This window comes from Pseudopodoces humilis, chromosome 2 (assembly GCF_049639895.1).
Source record: "Pseudopodoces humilis isolate 2021_Gansu_Grassland_sample_001 chromosome 2, ASM4963989v1, whole genome shotgun sequence".
Classification (NCBI taxonomy): Eukaryota; Metazoa; Chordata; class Aves; order Passeriformes; family Paridae; genus Pseudopodoces; species Pseudopodoces humilis.
In genome coordinates, this window is record NC_142201.1 from 89726489 (window position 1) to 89745737 (window position 19249).

The following is a 19249-nucleotide window of genomic DNA, read 5'->3' on the forward strand; positions in this document are numbered from 1 at the left end:
TACCAAGGATAAAGTTTAAGGGCCAACTTGTCAAAGTATTTAGGCATTTTATTGCTATAGATAATGGAATATCCAAAAGCCTATCAAATGCATTAACCATTAGAGAATGCGTTTTATACAAACCACATAGTCTGCTAGTGCCAAACTTGTATGCCCTTTGGTCAGCAAGGTCCTCAGCACTACCTGGAAAATAAAGATACCTACTAGGGGAGATAAAGAGGGGAAGGTATAGCACTTCATTGCATCAGGTCTGAAATAGAGTTTTAAGGAATTATGGTTAGTATAAATACTGAAGCTGGAGCAGGAGCAAGAAATGAGGAAACCACAATGAGAAAGAAAATGACAAGAACAAGGGAATAAAACAAAACAAACCAACCAAAACAAACCAAACCAAAACAAAACAAAACAAAGCCAGAAGAATAGAAAATAAATAAATAAAGATCTGTATTTAACAAAGTGCAGTCTACAAAGTAACCAAACTCCAGAAAAGTAGTTATGGACTCGAGTCAGCACTGCCAGGTCAGGGAGACACCTGGAAAAGGCTGCTGCGGGCCGAAGTTCTCAAAGAAGGTGGTGAGGTGTCCATGTGTTCCATGTGTTACAGCTCTGGGGACCCTCACGCTGGCCTTGCAGTCATCCTAGAGTTCATTTGGGTCTGATGCCCACATCTTTGAGGATATAACCCTGCACCAGGCTTTCCCCTCATGTCTTTCAGTCTTGGCCTTTGTCTGCTGTGAAAACCCAGGTATCCCTTGGCCCTTCCTCAGGTGCTAGCAGTCTGGTCCATGAGGAGTTACTGCTCACACAGCTCAAGACAACACAGATGTCTCCAGTGCCACACAAGCTGAACCTTCCTAGCTGCAACTCTAACAGGTTTGCTACTCAAAAATAATACCCTGCTTCCTAATTCCAGCAAATAATGTTGCTGCAAATTTCTTACTCTTCAGTGGGACAGACTGTTGTCCCACCACTCAGGCAACTATTGTCCTGTCACAAAGGCCACTTGCCAAACAAGTTGGTTTCTTGAATTGTAACCTAAAACATAGTGCAGGTAGGGAAATCACTGACTTCATCACAGCAGTGTGAACACAACCCCATCCCTTAGGGCAGATGTTTCATACAGCAGGGGAAATGGGGAGGCATGAAGGATGTGGGTGGTGGATAGGAGTGAGGTAATGTGGAGAGGGTGATATCATGGTACAGCCACAAGGGTTGGATGGGGCCTAAAGAAGTAAATTTTGGCATGTTTAGCCTCATTTCCCTGGGATACAAGGCTTACAGTATCATTTTGGGTGTATATGTGTGCACATGCTGTAATAAGGGAGAGGCTGAGCCTTCAGAGTAACCCTCATGAGGTGCCAGAGATCCAGGCGAGTGATCTTGACAGTGCCCCAAGAATGGAGAAAACCTCTGTTGAAGCCTGCATTTTATTAAACACAGGAGAATGTATCCACCCATGAGATGTACAATTGCCATGTGTCCAGGCTTCCCTTGATCTGTTTCTCAGGCAACTTGTTACTGAATTTCAGTTGTGCAGCCACCTGGGGATAAGCATGTATCTCAAAATTTGCAATCCCAAATGTATAACAAAATGTTTGTTTTAGAAATACCAGTGACTGGAAAGTAAGCATCAGCAGAAATGAAATACTGGTGTATGTAACAGAACAACATCTTCTCTGTAGAGCAATGATTCCCAATTTCTTTGGCCCACCAGAGCATTGCAGCCTTCAAAATTTCAAGCAAACATCATTCACTCTTATAATGAAGCTTTTAGCTGAAAGCATTTTTATGATACTTTCGTTGTGTAGCCAGAAATGATGAATTACCTTATCCATTATGGCCACAGCTTGAAAACACAACCATAAATGCATTTTCTTTCCCCTTATTCTACTGCTTCTGATTCAAGCTGCATGTTTTGGGTCCATCACAAAAGAGCAAAGATTCCCATCAGATTTATTTGTCATGCACTCAGGTTGTACAAACTGTTCCTTTGCAGTTTTCAGTTTTAAATGGTGAAAGATTGTTGGATACCATGTATTTGGTTATAAAATGTGTGCCTTTGTACAGCAATAAGGATCTAGTGTCTGCAATGAGATTGTTTTGTCTTGTGCTCACGCTTTCTGATGCTTTTATGAGAGATGCTTTTTGGTTTTTACTTCTACCCATTTCCACATGATAGAAACTAACCTGAAGAAATACATTTTCATGTACCTGAATGTCAACACAGAATGGGAGATTTAATCCTCTACTTTCTGTTCCATATTTAGTCCTTTGAGTACACAGAAGAAAAACCCATGCTCACAGTGACCTACATAATCCAGCACAGTGCCTAATCACACCTGCATGAGGAGGCTGCCAGTGGTATCAGGGAGGGAATGCGGGCTCTGGGAGACCCCTGCTAGAGCCCTGCTCTGAAGACTGATATGAGTCACTTTTGCTCTATGGAAAAAGGGAGCCTCCTCATGTAACACAGCTTCCACAGAGCTGAACATCAAGGGCACAGAAACTGATGAATCTTTTAAAATGTATTTATCATTTGCCATTTGTTTTTTCTTACGGTGGCACTCACTTCAGGGTGACTCAGGGTAAGCTTCTGCAAACTAGAGGCCAGCTGATTTGAGCCATAACTATGCCTGTCCTGTATCATGAGGCAGGGCAATCAATGACTCCAGAACAGAGAGGTACATCATGAAAGGTGGGTTTAAAAAAAAACGAAAAACAAAACCAAGCAATGAAAGCCACATTGCTCAGCATCAGCAGTGAAATAATTAGACATCTCTTCAGGATGGATTTATAGACTAGTACCGTTCACAGGCAGAAGCAGAACTTGCTGGGGAGGATGCTTTAGAAATGCAAAATTAGTAACAGTAGTCCTAAAAACAAAATTGAGTAGGGAAGCAAAGCCTGAGGAAGCACAGAAAAATGGCACAGCTGCCGTGAACAGACCAGATGAGGGCTGATCTAGGGTAACTCTTCCCATAGTTTTCTCCTTGCAGCAGCATGCTGGAATACTCTTTGTGAATGAGGGTACACGTGCCAGCATCTCCCTTGGTGCCTGTCTGCATTGAGGGCACAAAATAAAGCAGGAGAAGAAGACAGTTTATGGGCATGCTTGGTCAGAGTGAGATGGTATTTTAAAGCCAGGGGTGCTGTTTTTGGTTACAACAAACCTCAAAACTCAAGAAAATGCCTTTGACAAACGGTGTCATAGTGTTGCTTGCTGCGACAGAGATTTCTGTACATGCCCAAGGCAATGGGTCTCTTTGCATTGTCAGATCCTTCAAGCTACTGGAGGCTACTGAAATTCAGAGATGAAGAGATAAAACAAGATCACAAGTATTTATACACAAATGAGCACCACCAGGCATTTCAGGTGGAATTTTGAGCCCCTGTGCCTGGCACGAAGCCCTGGCTGCCTGTTTTGCTCAGAGGACATTTGGATCCTAAGATATATGGGTTTAAACCCTTATTTTTAAACCTGCCCACATCCCGACCTGAGTGACACCTGTAGCTGTGGCCAGCATTTCAGTGGCCTCAGGGCTGGAGAGTGGGGGGACAGTGGGTTGAGTCGGTGAGTGAGTCCCGCCTGTGGAGTAGCCACCTCGTGCCTCAGTTTCCCCATTTTTGTGATAACGTAGGGGGCGGCTGTGACCCCTCGGCGAGATGCTCTTGGCCGGGCTGGCGGGCATCCGCGCCCCGGCACGGCTGTCGCCAGTCCCGAGCCCCCACCGGGGCAGGGCTCGGGGAGCCTCCCCGGCCCCGGGTTCCGCGCGGCGGGGGTGTGAAGCCGGGCGTTGTGGGGCGGCAGCCGAGTCCCCTGGACGCCCCTCAGCCTCCCGCTGCCTTCAAAGGCCGCCGAGGTCGCCGTGGGGCGCCGAGGGGCCGGCGGCGGGAGGGACGGGGGCACCGCCGAGGGGCGGCGGGGAGCGGGCGGGGGCCGGGGAGGAGTCGGCCCCGGGGCGGGGGTCGGGCCGGGGCGGGGGTGGAGCCGCGGACTGGCGGGTCGGGGCGAGGGGGAGCCCTCCCCTTCCCTTCACGACCGAGCCGGAGCCGGGGAAGGCGCCTCCGCAACTCCTCCTGCCCCACCGGTGCCGCCCGCCGCCCGCAGCATGGTGAGAGGGGTCTCCGGGCGGGGAGTTCGGCGGCGGGGGCCGCCCCGCCGGCCCCGGCCCGGGCCGCGCTCACCGCCTCCCCGCTCCCTCTCTTGCAGATCTGGAAAACTCTCCCGTTGCTCTGCGCCCTGCTGGCCGCCGCCCGCCTGCGAGCCGGGGTAGGCGCGGGGCCCCGGGGGCGGGACGGGGAAGGGGACGGGACGGGGTGGGGACAGCGGGGGCGCCGCGGCGCCCGCCGGGGAGCAGTCGGGACCGGGGAAAGTGGCAGCCGGGGCGGAGAGGGAAGTTGCGGGGCCGACGGGCGCCTCGGTGGGGCCGAGGGGCTGTGTCCGCTCCGGGGCCGGACCCCTGCATCCCGCCTCCGGGATGGGCTCCCCGGGGCAACCCCCTTTCCTCCCCTCCCTCCTTTTCACCATCCCTCCCTTCCTCTCTCCCGCGCGCTCTTTCCCTCGCTCTTCTTTTCTTCCTTTCTTTCATTGCAATGACATTGAAAACCTTTGAAAGCCCCCAGCTGCAACCCCCCCAGCTCTGTTGACAGAAAACAAACGGTGCCTGCATTCCCGGTTGCGGCGGCCTCCCTAAAAAGTGAAGTCAGAAACAAAATATTTGATAATTACGGCAGGGGAAATGTGGAAGTGATTTGAGGAAAATGAACTCAAGCTGGGCTGGGAAGGGAGGCCGAGCCTGCCTTCGGAGGAAAGCGGTCCCGCTCGGGGGGCAGCTCGTCCTCCCTCTCTGCATTTTTTCTCCCTACATATTTCTCCCAGATGGCGAGACCCACCCTAGAGCATTGCAGTTTGGCTCCATTAAAAAAAACCAGCAAAACATAAACACGTCTGGTTCCCTCTTTTTCTGCCTCCCATCCGTGGACTGTGCTAACCGGGTTATGGTAAAGAGTGGGGTTTAGGATGGAGCCCATCGCTGTTGCTCTCTCTCCTCGGGCAAAGCTCTTTGTGAATTCCCTGCAACAGCCAGGTGAGGAGCAAAATTGAGACGGGGTGGTTGTTAGCCAGCGCTGTTGGGCTCTGGTCGCTGCTGTCATTAAAACCAAGGGGAGCGGGACTGAGCTGTAGTATGGACCAGCATTTCACATCTGCCTGTACATGGTAATACTGTAATACACATTCTTCTCAAAGCATGACATACTCGTGTAGTGAGCGTTTCCATGCGTCCTCTCCAACACTGTCCTGAATAAGCCAAATCATGTTTATTCATTTTCTTAGAAAGCCTAAATAAACCTTAACCAATGTACACCAACACCTCTGTGGGAAGGCGGTGTCCAGCATCCATAAGAAAAATTACATTAACAGCTAAATAATGATGACACTGGTCTGAGTAAAGCCTTCTGGGTTCAGTAACCCAGAGAAACAACCAAAATATGTTTGGCCCTGCATTTGTGATTTCATTGGTGTCACTAAGATTGCCGAAGTGCTAAATCCTGCTTTTTGCCGAATGTTTTCTAATTTGTAGTACCTGGATAGCTTCCCAGATGTAAGTACTGTCATGTCTCTGTGTCTCACCTGCAAACTGAAAGTAAGAAAAATGTACAGTCATCATGTTCAAAACTTGGTTTTAAAGGCCAGTTCCTGCTTGAGTGAATAAATTAATTATTATGACTGGCTTCAGAGATAATGGTCCAAATGGCAAACCAGTGAACATTTTGGTTTGATTCCAGTCTAAGTTCAGCAAAACTTGAGACTGATGACTGAGTTCTGGGTCTGGTTTCAGGGAAAATGGACACTTCAGGCAACTTTGTTTTGGGGTTCTGTTTAATTCCTCTTTGCTGGTAGCTGCCAATATCATTTCAGTCACAGGTAGCATCCACCCTCAGGGATATTTAGACCTTCTCATTTTCTAGGGAGTGGGGTGTGCTTGAAGGTGAGCTGCTTGTAATTCAGCAATGCTCAGTAATTCAGAGACCGCTTTGATGGCTGCCCACTTCTAAATGTAACTTGTTACTACTTTACTGCATCACTGGCATTCAGTAAGATTAGTGTGTCATTTTCCTGTGTGGTTTTCCCTTTCCAGATTTTGGAAGCGATAACCCTCTCTATGCCTTCTGTTTTTGCTGCAGCTTGCACTTTGTCCCTTTCAGTACATTTGGAATATTAACACTGAGACTTAAGCTTCTAATCCTTTTGTTAGCAAAACTCTGAGTTGTACTGGGGTTCTTGTACAACATTCATTTCTACAGCATTGTTAGGTGCATAATTAGAGTCTTGAAAGAAAGAAAGAAATTGCTTCAGTAAATGTTCCTGGCATAACTTTGTGCAGACTGGAAAATCTGAGGCATGCCAGAACTTGGGAGCTTTTCTTGGCCTGGTTCAGTAATAGTCACAAGAGCAATAGACGGTGAACTGTACTCCTCGGATGGAGGCCAGCCACCAGCTTCAGCCAGCCCCTTTTATCTCTCTCTTCCTGGGTCAGACTCAATGAGGTGGCTGTTCACTCATATTAACAGGGATGCTACAGATGTGAAGTTACTCATATTCTCAGCTAGGGCTCCCAAAGCATATGGAGTGGTTTTTGGGAAACATCCATCATGATAGAGGAAAAGGGAGAGGCTTGAAATGTCTGTTGAATGTATTAAAAGTCAATCAGTAGTTCACATCCTGCTGGAGTAAGTTACCTAGTTAACACTGGAGAGGAATCCAGTTGCTATTTGATTCTGCCCATTGAGGGCTGAAGGGTGGTGTGTGGGACCACTTCTATAGCAGTATCAGTCTGTGTCCCACCAGGATACTTGTTTCACAATAAGAGTGAGGGATTTTCTTGTTTTTATTTTCGCTTAAACCTCATTTAGAATCTTTGAGAAAGTTATTTTCACCCTGAATTTTAGATATTAGCAAAGAGGTTTATGCCAGCATGAGTATATTGGTGTGAGCTGTGGACACAAGTCTTCTCTTGAATACAGCCTTGCCAAAAGGAGAGGTCACTGACCTGGCCTGCCTTCTGCTCCTTGCAAGTTTTCTGGCCATTCAGAATAATCTCTGGGGCCTGTAGCTGTTCTTCTGAACTATCCTTAACCCATTTCTGGCCAAATGAGCCAGCCTGTGGAAGGAGTTATGTGTAAATGGTTTAATCTGACTTGTCTCATTTTGGCTAAAAAGGGCAAGCAGAGGAAGGCCAGTGACTCCCCTCTTGTGAGGAGATGTACAGACAGGTCTGAGGCACTATAAATCCTGAGCAGCAACAGTGGTGACAAATATCTGGAGGCAGATTTATAACCTTTTCTAAAAGCATGGTGTTTGCAGTGTCTACATCTTTTGTAACCTTGGGATGATTTTTTTTTTTCACCTGACCTCCGTTTCCCTCTGTGTAATTTTTCTATATGAAAAGCTGAAAAGGGATGTGAAAGGGGAGAGAAAAGGCAGAGGTTTCTGTTTGCTTAACTCACCTAAGTGCTTCCTCTTGATCTGACTTGGCTACTTTTTCATGTAAGGAGAGCAGCTCTTCACGCTTTCCAAGACTTGTGCCCTTTGCCAGCAGAGTACTTGTGTGCACCAGGGGATTCGGAGCTGGGAATTCAGACAGTCTTCACAGGACTTGGTGTACTTCCTCCCACTGGGCTGTTCACATAGTGTGGCCAGCATCAGGAGCTTGCCTTGGTCAAACTTTTCCCATGTTTTTGCAATAGATAAAACCTAAAAACTGATGTCTTAGTAAATGAAAAGGATTGAATTTAAATTGAGATCTTTATGCATTGCATAGCTGTATTTGGCCCTGAAGCCATCATTTTAATAAGTTTGCCTTTTGAAATTAAATTATAGAGACTTTATGAGTAGTTCAGTCCTGCTTTCACTGATAATTTATCCAGGACAGTGGACAGAAAAGGCTTCATGGTGGCAATCGTGTGGGTAGCTCAGGCTGTTTTTTATATGTGCTGGCTTTGTGCAATAAAACCCACCAGTAACACATTCATAAAATAATATAATAAAAATGACTTCCTAGGTATAGTCTAGCAAGCACATCTTCAGTGGAAGGAAAGATTGCATCCATTTTTTCTCCTTGAGCTTGTTTTGGAATGATAGGTGTCTTCCTTCTTGAAATCCTTCCCTTGAGTGCCAGAGCAAGTGTTGCTGGAGTTGCATCTCAAGACAATAAGCACCTTTTAAGTTGGGGGGCAGGAAAGAAGTAATTCTTCCCTGGGAGCACAGCAAAGGCTCATCCATGCAAAGCCTATTTTTTAAAGTGCGTGTTGTGCCACCAGGCAGCTGCTGTGCTGCAGATGTTCCAGGAATTGGAGTCAGGGAGAGGGACCAAGCGGTTCTGTCCAAGGCACCTCATTGTGCTGATGTCACTGTCCAAATGCCCCGTGTAGGAGTGTTTAAACAACCTCCCCGGCTGTTCTGAAGGGGCTGTAACCTCTGAGCTGCAGCATGTGTGGCACAAGCTCGGCACAAGCTCTGCAGCAGACGTGATGTCGTGTAGCACTTATATGTGCGTGGCACCCAAATGTTGCTTCTCAGATGGAGCTGCTGACAGAGCCGAGCTGCTTTGTGCAAACGCGCCAGTGGCTGAGTGAATGACTTTATCTGCCAGAGTGCAAATTCCTTGCCGGTAATTAACAGGGGGCTGCTGCTGGGGGCTGCCCAGGAGGCAGCTCTGCTCCCAGCACAGGAGGAAGGGACTGGCTGAGTCTCCTGTTGCATTTTCCAGCTGCTGTTATTGGTACAGCTGCTTACCCATCGGGAGGCTTCGGGGCACCTTTGATCTTTCTTGTGTGCTGTTACATGAGCTGAGGAGTGTTTCTCTTTGTACAGAAGATATTTTGTCACAAGTCTCGGCCAGATGTCTCTTTCCAGACTGATGAGACTCCCATTAACCATATGTGTTTCCACCAGATATCCTGTGAGCTAGATGAGATTGGTTCCCAGAAATGCCTTGTTTACCTGGGTTGCATCTACCATTGCAGGGAGGTTGGCTTCTGCTTTACTGTGATAGCTATGCTAATCTGTGAATAACCAGCATTTCCTTGGAGAGATTTCTCTCACAGCATTGTCTCTGAGTTTAGCAAGCAAAAAGAGCAGCATGCTGTTGTGCTGTGAAGCGTACTTCCTTCCACAGCTGCATCTGGATGGTAGACAAGGGGTTATACACATCTGGATTTTACCAGGGTTTGTAGGTTTTGCCACAACTGTGTACAGTTAGATGTGAGCTGGTTAGAGCAGGGGTGTATTTGCTCTCAACTGTGAGGTTCTGATTTCAACTCCTCAGGAGTAAATAAACAAATGGCAAATAAACAAGTCTGGAGGCTTCAGTGTTCCATTAAAGCATAGATAACTGTAGCACAAGCAGCGATTGTGTGACATTTTCTTGCTACTTTTTCTCAAGTGTGCTTCAGTACTGATCTGGGCTGAAGACACCAGGCTGCAGCAATGAGTGGCTGTCCTTTCTCTACCTTGCAAAGCAGCTACCCAGAAGTGAAGTTCATATAAGCTGCTGTGAAATTTCACTACTGTGCTGTACTTTTGTCACTTATTACAGTGTACCTCTTTGTTTTGGCATGGGCCCTATGGTTGCTTGGGGCAGTGGTTTAGATGAAGGCTGCCTGTAAGAGTTGAAGAAAAGCAAATTCATGCTCCAGTCTGCAAATGTGGAATTTCTTGCAGATGTCTGCACCTTGTTTGGAGTACATCAGGAGGCCTATAAGCTAGAAACAAATTGGAGGCTCTTCTTGGACAAATACCTTGGAAAGAGCAAAGGATTTGGGGTGGATGACTGGGGAGGAGTTTAGTATCTTGTTAACTTCAGCTGGAAGTGAATCCTATATTTCCAGAGTTAGACAGCTAAACAGTGTTTTCCTTGGCTGTACCCTCTCAACTGCTGTCCCAGAGATGGACCTCTAACCACTTTCTCAAAATACCTCAATGCTGTGTAATGGACCCCATAGTTCTTGTTCTTAGTCCTTCCCTTTTGCACTGCAAAGAGCAGCAAACCAGCCTGAAGGAATAATGGAGAGAAGCAGATAAAAACCCACCAAGACAGAGCCTCTGTGTTTCATTAGCAGGAGGAGAGGATTTGCACACCTTATGCTCCAAGCATAGGAGAGCTGTTTTGACAGCTATTTGTTATCCACTGCTGGCTGTCCCTAGCCAGTACATGTTCCTTCTGATCCCATCCCTGCTTCTTGCTTAGAGTCCTGAGGTAGGATCAAGAGACCTTGGGAATATGAATGCTGGTGGAGCTTCCAGTGCTTAATCAGCTTTTCCCCAACAATTAAAGTTTTCAAGAAACAGTGATTTGAAGATTGGTTTATAGACAGAAACAAATTTTTTAGTTGTGTATCTGTGAGGAGACCTAGAGAGGTCGTGGAAAGACTTGCTATGGAGTTATCTATGGCAGTAGTATTACTCAAACCTGAAAGTCTTCCAAGTCATGGGAGGGGAGCGGAGGACGTTAAAGTCTTCAATAAGAGGAAAGCAAGAGTGGGGTGACTGGAGTGGGATGGCAAAGGTACCTGCTTCTGATGGAGAGATGAATTGGTGAACTGTGTCCTAATGAAAGAGCTCAGGGCCTGTGTGTACTTCCTGACATCAGAAATGCTATCTTTGTCTGCCTTTTCTTTGTTACCCTGCTGCTGTGGTGAGGTATTTTGGGGCTTGAGTGTCAGAGAGGCAGAACATGGAATTTCCATCCATCCACCAGGATGGGTTTTGGCAGGCACTGGCCAGCTGATACGTTGGCCTCCAGTGCTGTGTTGTCCAGGGATGGATTTGACAGCAAAGCCTGTTGCTGTTTTCCTGATAATGAGTTGATCTGGAGGACTGTTCCTAGGAAGGTGCCCCTCCATGTTAGAGTAGCCCCTGCCATTTAAGCACTGGTAATTTTAGCCTGAAGCCAAGAGCTTTCCTTCTGCATGATGTAACTCCTTGCATATGTACTTCTTGCTGCTCTGGGACTTTCTTTCCCCTCCCGGTTTTGGCTGCTTTTTCATGTTTATGTTCAAGGAAGCTTAAGTATGAGGGATTGGAATTGTTGTCTCGTTTCCTATATGTAGGAGGAAGCGATTTCATTGGGGAATTTTTGCAATGTCTGGATCATTTAGTTGTCTGGGTGAGTAAAATTCCTCAGGGATAACTGTAAAGGTTGTGACCGAGCTCTGGTCTGCAGTTCATGCATTCAGACCCAGGGCTCTGGAAGATGAAGGTGGCAAGGGACCAAGCATTCATGTCGGAGGCATCGCCTTCAGCTTGGCAGAAAAGCTGCAGTGTTCTTGTCTGAGGACAGCGTGTTTGCTCCACATGATGCAAGCTCTGGGGTATTCCAGTCCTAAGACAATGAATGCCACATGAGTAGTGTCAGCCTAATGTTCTTGCAATGCTCTCCCTCTCCAATTGCCCTGTGGATGGATGATGGAGAAGTCAGGTTGCAGCAAAGGCTCAGTTTTTCACAAAGCTCTTTTTCTGTCATCCCCAGGATCGGGGCTTGGACCTGATTGTAGAGGGTGATGTGTAAGAGTAAGGAGAAGCAGGTTAAGAAGGGAGTACTTTTTTATTCTTTGCCTGTTCAAAAAAAACAGACTGGTTTTCTACAAGTTATCACTTCATGCTTTGGGATTAGTAGCTGCTTGTACAAACCATAGCCATTAGTGTCTTGTCAAATCCAGTTTTACACATCCCTGATAAGTGATGCCCCCTTCCTGTTCTATGAAAAATGATACCATGCTCTGGAATATCTCAGAGTTAGTAAGTTTATCTTCACAGTCCTTTCCTGTGAGCAAGTAGTCCATTAATCTTTTTATTCTCTCCCAACCGTCCTAATTACACCCCGGTGTTCAATGATAATCAGTGCCTCCCCCATGCCATTATCTCCACCTTGTACATGTAGCCAGTTTATGGGACCCCCTCAGCTCAGTGCTTAGCATGCCTCTTTTAATCTCCTTGTAGCTCCCTTCCTCCTGTCAGTGCAGGAAAGGAAACAGAGATGTATGTGATCTTGTTCTCTGTTTGGTGTTACCTTTGAACCTTCTCAAACAACTTTTGAATCAAAAAGCCAGTTTCAGCCGTGTTTAGTGAAGAGTGTTAATTTCCTGTAGGATACAATGTTGCTCTAAGTTTTATACAAGTAGGTGCACTTACTACTGCCTTACCAGAGGGAAAAGCTTGAGCGTGAGATCAGCTTCTACTGCTGGCCAGAGAAGCAATTTATGAGCATTCCCCAGCGATTTTGGTTCATACCTTTATAGCCACTAAATGCCATCAGCCTCAAGACAGCAATCTGCGGGAAGCAGTTTGTAGAACAACTTATTGTTGCTCAACTTGGAACTCAGTGCTTTGTCTTCTCCTCTTTGGCGCTCAGACCTGTGTGCAGTCCACCAGGAGGGTGTTGTGGAGGAAACCGAGCCAAAGCATAGCTAATCAGGGGGCACAAAATATGGTTTGTTACACCTCCTGTGCACCCACACCCGTGCACACAGAGCCACTGTGCTCAGTCGTATTACTTGCCAGTAACTCCTGCAACCCAGGCCTGGGATGGGAGAATGGAGGATGTAGCAAAATTTCCAGTCAATGTGGATTATTTGTGGATTTCCTATCTTGCCGAGTGAGTGTTAAATCTCACTGTGGTATGTGAAAAGCTTGAACTTACACAGTGCCAGCACCGTGCCTGGGCCACTCCTGACTGTGCACGTGAAAACTGAAAGAGATGGGAGAACAGCTGGATGTCAACACCTCCTCGCAAATCACTGCCAAACTTTTCTGCAGTGCAGTGGCTCACATCCAGAGGCTGGGGTGAGTTAGGCCATCCTGGCTGCAGATGCAAGGTCAACAGTAAACCAGGATTAAACAGAGACAACTATTTGAGGTTTGGGTGTTTTGGTTTTGTTTCAGGTTAGTATTTATTTGCTGTGGGGTTTTGGCAGGGTGGAGGGACTACAGCAGACTCTAAGCATCTGTGGTTCAAACACTTTAGAGCCTGTGGGCATCAAGAAAATTCAAACAGACTCTTTGCAGACCAATTTGTCCTCACTCTTAGCATGATGCAGTGATTTGTATGTAGGCTTTGGGCAAGGTACCTTATTCCTCTAAGCTGTGGTGCTCACATCTGTAAAACAAGGATAACAATGATTCTGTGCCTCATAGCTGGGTTTATAAAGCCAAATGCATTCCTGTTAAGAAAAGTTTAAAAGCTCTCATGTAGAAGATGCAGCAGGCATTGCAGAGGTTCATTCTCCTTGCCAGCAACAATAACAATAGTAAGAAAAATGGAGACAAAATGTAGACCAGAGTTACTGGGTGATACAGCAATTTCTTGCCAGCCAGTAAAGATGTGCAAAAAGGGCTTAATATGGGCCACCATGAAGGTGTGAACCAATGGCTCACAGCTGAAAAAGAGGTGGTTGAATGTTTTGATGAAGCCAGAGAGAGAAAGAAGCAGATTGTAAAGTGGGAGAGCTGGGGTGTCTCAGAGGGGATTGCATTTCTGGGGTGCATTTGCTCTCTCAGGAAAGCTGTAAGTACCTCTCCATCCCCTAGTATCTCAGAGGAAAAAAACTAGAGCTGTGCTGTAAGGGCAGCACTTGACATTATGGCAATGTAGGTTTCCCAGTGTTCTGGTTAAGTGGAGAACCTTACACAGGGCATAGCCCCTTGTTTTCCCTGACAGGTCTGCCAGAGGTTGACAAGGCAGAGAAGATGGGTTAGTGATTTCCATTGGTTGTCATGGAAACTAATGGAAATTACTCTTTTCTGTCTATCGTATATGAAGATTTTGTTAAAACAACTAGGAAGCATTCTTTTTCTCTCTGTTTTGTTTTTAACACATTAACTGCTGACTTCTGCTCTTCAAAAGTACTTTGTCAGCAGAATTTTCCTAGGGAAGTTTGTATACAGTTTTTGAATGCTGTAAAGTTTGTATTGGGGATGAGCATCTGAAGTAGGGCAGCTGCTGGGCAGTTTTGTGTGCTGAGCTGCTTTCCACCCTGACGGCTTCTGCAAGGTACCCATGTGACTATTTGCAGATGATTAGCTACTCTGAAAAAGCACTGGCTGGATAAAAGGGGGATGATAATGCCAATTTATCAGCCAGTGATTTGTCAGGCTTGCTGACATAGTGATGGTGAAGAGCTTAGAGAATTTCAGATTAGAGGTGTGGGTGTAACACAACATATTATTATTACTATTTCATGTAAACATCAGGATGTCTTGTTGCTAAAAATATGGCTGTCTACCAACTCCACTGACACTAGAAGGGGCAATTTTCCCCATAGATTAGTAGATGGAGAGGCCAGAAGGAGCTATTGTGCTTTAGTTCTGTCCTCTTGCCTAATACAGCCCAAATATCTAGGTTTTTATTAATTCCATTTGCTCTGGACTCTACAATGTGATTTAAAAACATCTAGTCTTGATTAAGTAATTACTACAAATGGAAAATACCACTGTGTTTGGTATGTTGCTGCAGTGGTTAATTACCCACATGCTGTTACACCTAATTTCTGGCTTGCATTTGTCTAGTCTTGATGTGTAGATGTTGAATCTTCTGTTTAATCCACTAAACAGAAGAACCTTTAGTCCAATGTGTCTGTTCCCTGCTGCTGTAACTGTGGTCTGCACAAGGACTGCTCCCAGACTTGCCTTTGGCAAACTGAACAGTCTGAGCTCCTCAAACCATCCACTGGCAAGGTGAATTTCCTAACCTCTTGCTGAGTACCGGGTCTCCACGCAATGCGTCACCTTTGCCAGTGTGCTAGTGCTCCCTCTGTGATGGCAGGGCACCTCCATGTTACTGGGAATCCATAAATACTGGGCAATATAAATTGTGAAAAGAAGAAAGGCAAAACCACTATGTGCCCTAATTTACTGCTAGGGAGTTGATACACATTAACACACCCACCATCAGGAAGCACAGCTGGTAAAGCTTTCCCAACCGGGGTTGGGAGGGGGGGTTGCTCCCCTACTACACAAATGTGCTGTTGTTGTTACCAGCTAAAGCCTTGGTTTTGAGTTTCCTAAAATACATGCTTAAGTTAAAGGTCAATATTTGGAGGCTTTCTGACCCTCTTCACTTCACAGGTGAGATTTGACTGGTCTGGGGGCCAGGAGGTGGGTTCAGCACAGCTTGTGTCCTGTAGCAGGCAAGCGGCCGAACTGCATCTCTTCAGCCAGCTGGAGCCTGTCCTCAGGCAGCCTCAGCTAAAGCTTGCTGGGGCTCCTGTGCTCCCCAGCCCTGAGGATGGTGTCCCTTTGTCTTTAAGTAGGGATGTTGGATTTTTTTCTCCTCTGAGAGAAAGTAGGAGGCTGTCTGTGTTTCTTGGCCTCAGGTCCCTTCTGGTTCACATCTTGGAAAGACTAAATGGGCAAGGCTGAAGGTTTGTGCTTTCACAGCTTTAAGGCATCTTCCTGCACGACAGTCTCTACACGGCAGCAGAGGCATTCAGATAAAGAGAGCTCATGCACTTTTTTTGTGGCCAAGCTAGTTGGAAGTCTTTTTTTGCCAGTGATGAGAGGTGAAAGGAGGTAGTTCCCTTTCCTGAGGTGATGCTTTCACCCTGTGCTCTGCTGCAAGCTTGAAGATAATTTTCAATAAAATTCTGGCAAGATGCAACGAAGCCCAGTTTCTCAGGGCTGTGATTTTTAGACTTGTAGCCAAGCTTCCTAAAGACATGCATCTAAAGGAGTGGTTACAGAGTGTGTGAGTTGCTCTGCCTGTGAGCTGCCCTGAAGAAAGGTGAGCATCTGTGCTGCTTTGTCTTTGTGCTCCCTCTTCTTTTTCCTCTGCCCTTAGGCAGCTGAAAACTGAACTCTGCCCCCAGAATAACTCTGGATGTTTGCGATGAGGGTGAAGATAGTTTTTAATTTTTTATCTTTACAGGCATGAGTGAAAACATTGCAAAACAGAGCATAGAGAGTGCGAAAGAGGTGCCCTCCCTCTCTGCTCCATCACGTTCCCTACAGCCCCTGTGACAGAAGCCCTTTGTTGGCTGCTCTGTCTTTTGGATGCAGGAGAACATTAATGCTTTTTCAGAGAAGCTGTGGTCTGTCCCCATGGTTCCTCTCACATAAAACCTCTCCTTTGGAGCCTCCAGCAGCATACAGGTGAGGGGGGATTTCCACCTCTCCACAGGACATTTACCCATGGTCTCCTGCTGGAATGGGGAACTTGTCAAGTGTTCATTTATTGCAGGAGGGCACTAGGTGATTTACTCAAGGACATAAGGTACCATGACTGAAGGGTGGATACAGAAGCTTTCATCAGCTTAATTCTGTGTCCTTGCTCATACTCATGCAGTGCATGGCAGGATAGTGTCAGGGAACAACTGCAGTTGTTGGTGGAAGGTGAGGGTGGGCTTACCTGGTAGGACTTGCAAGGCTTCCCACAGACTTCCTGTGTGGTATTGGATTAGCGCTGAAGACAGATAATGTAGCTAGCATTCATTTAGTCTCTTAAATGATGATAGTGGTCTGAGCCCAAGTACTTCAAGATGGGTGTTTTGGTAGAATTTTCCTGGTCCTGTGTTAGTGTGTAAGATTCTTAAAGGAGAGCTTTCTACCCCATGACCCCATTGAGGTGATAATGCAGTGTAGTTCATGCCTGCTTTCAGGAAGCAGCTATCTGATACAGCAGTGGAGAGTGTGCATACAGCTATCTCAGCTTTCATACCTAGGCCTGTTTGTTTAGCCAGCAGGTGTTCACACAGTAAGTACCAGGAGCCCCAAATTAGTTCCTTTCAGCCTCTGTCCCATCCAGCAGCATTATGTGTTCCTAAGAGGTTGTTGAAAGCATTAGGATGTCTCGGGGAGCAGTGCCCATATTTGCATCATTATTTTTTATAGGATTTAGCTGTTAAAAGCCAGGCACACTGCATACTGCTGGCTGCTGTCCCAGTGTTAGTATAGTCTGATCTCTTTGCAGTTGAATGGTTTCCGACAGGGAAGTGGGGAAGGGAGGAATTAAAATGTCTTGGCTCAGATGAAGATACAAAACTTAGGTAAGATGAAGAAACATGGTGAAGTCCATGCATGGAGAATGCAGATGTGTAAAGCATGTGTTTCACAAACTGTTGCTTGGTGTTTTTGATGACATACGAGAAGGTGAAGGAACAAGATTTAATGGAACATTGATATGACTGGAAGGACAGCATCCCTTAGAGCAGGGCTATCCTGGCATTTTGGAGGATATGAGGCTCATGAAAGTCAATTGTGTTTTGCTGTAACAAAGGACTTGGAGGATTAGGCTTGGACAGCTGAAGTGCAGTGTGGCCACAGCCACCTGCGGCAGCCTTTGGCTGAGATTGCCGTCACGCAGCAGGGATGACTGGACAGGTCGTGAGCATGTCCTGCAGTGCTTATGGCACAGTGTGCACAGGTAATGCACTGGTAAAGTGTGGGGCAGCTGTATCAAGGGAGATGAAGCAGTGAGCTGGAACACCTCAGCAGGAACTGCTCCACAACCAAAGTTGGGATACCTTTGCTGTAGAGCACAAATTCATTGCTAAAGGAGAGAAGGAAGCAGTCACAGTGTCCCTTTTAGGGACTTGATTTTCATCCACACCCTGGACTTAATGTTGCTGACTGAAACATTAAAGGCTTCTTGTATTAAGGTTCACTGCTGGGACAAGATTTTGTTTGTGTATATGTTTCACAGTGTCAGGGTTGCCAAGGGCAAGAGCAAGCAATACATGCATGGGTAAGGGGGTTGTGGTTCACCCAGTAGGTGAGAATTGGTGTCAAGGCCTCATGAGTGACAGGCCCTTAAAGATCAGCACAAATATGGAAGACATTCACGTTCACAGTAAGATATTTAGCCTCTCTTTGGTGAGGACTGTTTCCTTCTGAGTTACTGTATTGAAGTGGCTCAGGAATTAGAAGTGCTGGAGCACTTAAAGCACAAGTAGGAACATGGAGCCAGCAGCTGGATTTGCCTGGGCTGTTATGAAGTTGTTCAGTGTTGTGATTGCAGTAAATCTTTCGTTACAAGCTAAAATTATTTACCATATCTTGCTTTTGCCATAAACTAAAGGAGCAGACACATACCATCCCTTCAGCTTGGTGAGACAACTTTCTAGGGCTGGTGTCTTGCCTGTGTCTGACCTGAAGTGCCTGCACCCTCAGAGGGTCTGGGTGTTTGGCAGGGAAGGACTGGTTTGCAAGTTTTATTCTAGGAGCGCTGTTAGACCTTCAGTAAGGAACTTGTGGGGCTTCTTGGGGTAGTGGGGTTTTTTGAGAGGGTATTTTTGGCTTTGTTTGTTTGCTTGTTTTCAGGTTATTTCAAACGGAGCTAACCCAAGTTACTGAACAGTAACTTAAGTAAGTTAGTAAGTTACTGAGCAGTAAGATTGGCTTTCTTTGCAAAACAAACCAATACTCAAAAAGTTCTGTGTTGAGTTCCTGAACCTTTCATTGCACAGCATTAGACTTTCAGTAACTGCAAAATTTCCAGATGGCCTGCAGCACCTTACATTGGTTAACTGTGGTGCAATACATTGCTGCAGTATCACATGCTATTTCTAAAATCGTTTTGGGTGAAACTGATCGTGTTATCTTAATAGATTTCCTACACCCTGCACATTAATACAGGTAGTGTCTAGTGTAGCTTTGTTTAACAAAGCAAATGGGACATCTAGTACATGAGATTTACGTCTACAATACACAATGATATGTACTTTTAAAGTTTTTTCTCAGTATTCAAAGGCTACCAGTGATTTCCTGGCATGCTTAAGTCAAAGCTGGCTCTGGGGATGTATTTTAATAAATGCTTTGGGTGTGTGAATTTCCTGGGTTTTCTTATATCTTTGCCAAAAAAGAAAACCTATTGTCCCTTCTAAGTTTCCTATCTTAATTTCTTTCAACACATTGCATTTTATATCTGAAATCTGCTCTGCATAGGAGCAGAGGGTCTGGTTGCATTGGGAATTGTAAAAGCAGACTGCTTCTACATTCAGGTGATGTCATTCCTAGAAGGGGAGGGTGGTGTCAGTAGTGCAGGTATTAGGGTCAGGAGGGCTTCCTCATACCCAGTTAGGCGGTGGAGGATGCTCCTACTTTTACAGTAGGCTCTGAGCTAGTGGGAGCATGAGCAGTGCTGATAACTCTGGCAGACCTGGCTTTGTCTTTTGCACCTACAGCTCCCTGCCCTCATGGGGAGCAGTAGCTAGCCAAACCAGCCTTTCCAACAGCTAAGAACACTGCATCAATTTC

General features: G+C 46.2%; 1 protein-coding gene across 1 annotated transcript in view; it reads left to right on the forward strand.

Annotated features, from left to right (window-relative positions):
• The first annotated feature begins 3663 nt into the window (after positions 1 to 3663).
• The window catches only part of FSTL1 (follistatin like 1), a 52334-nt gene continuing 36748 nt past the window's right edge, over positions 3664 to 19249 (forward strand). The window contains exons 1-3 of the mRNA XM_005523883.3: positions 3664 to 3714; positions 3852 to 4112; positions 4211 to 4270. Coding sequence (XP_005523940.2) covers positions 3664 to 3714; positions 3852 to 4112; positions 4211 to 4270 — 372 coding nt within the window. The remainder of the gene's footprint in view (positions 3715 to 3851; positions 4113 to 4210; positions 4271 to 19249) is intronic.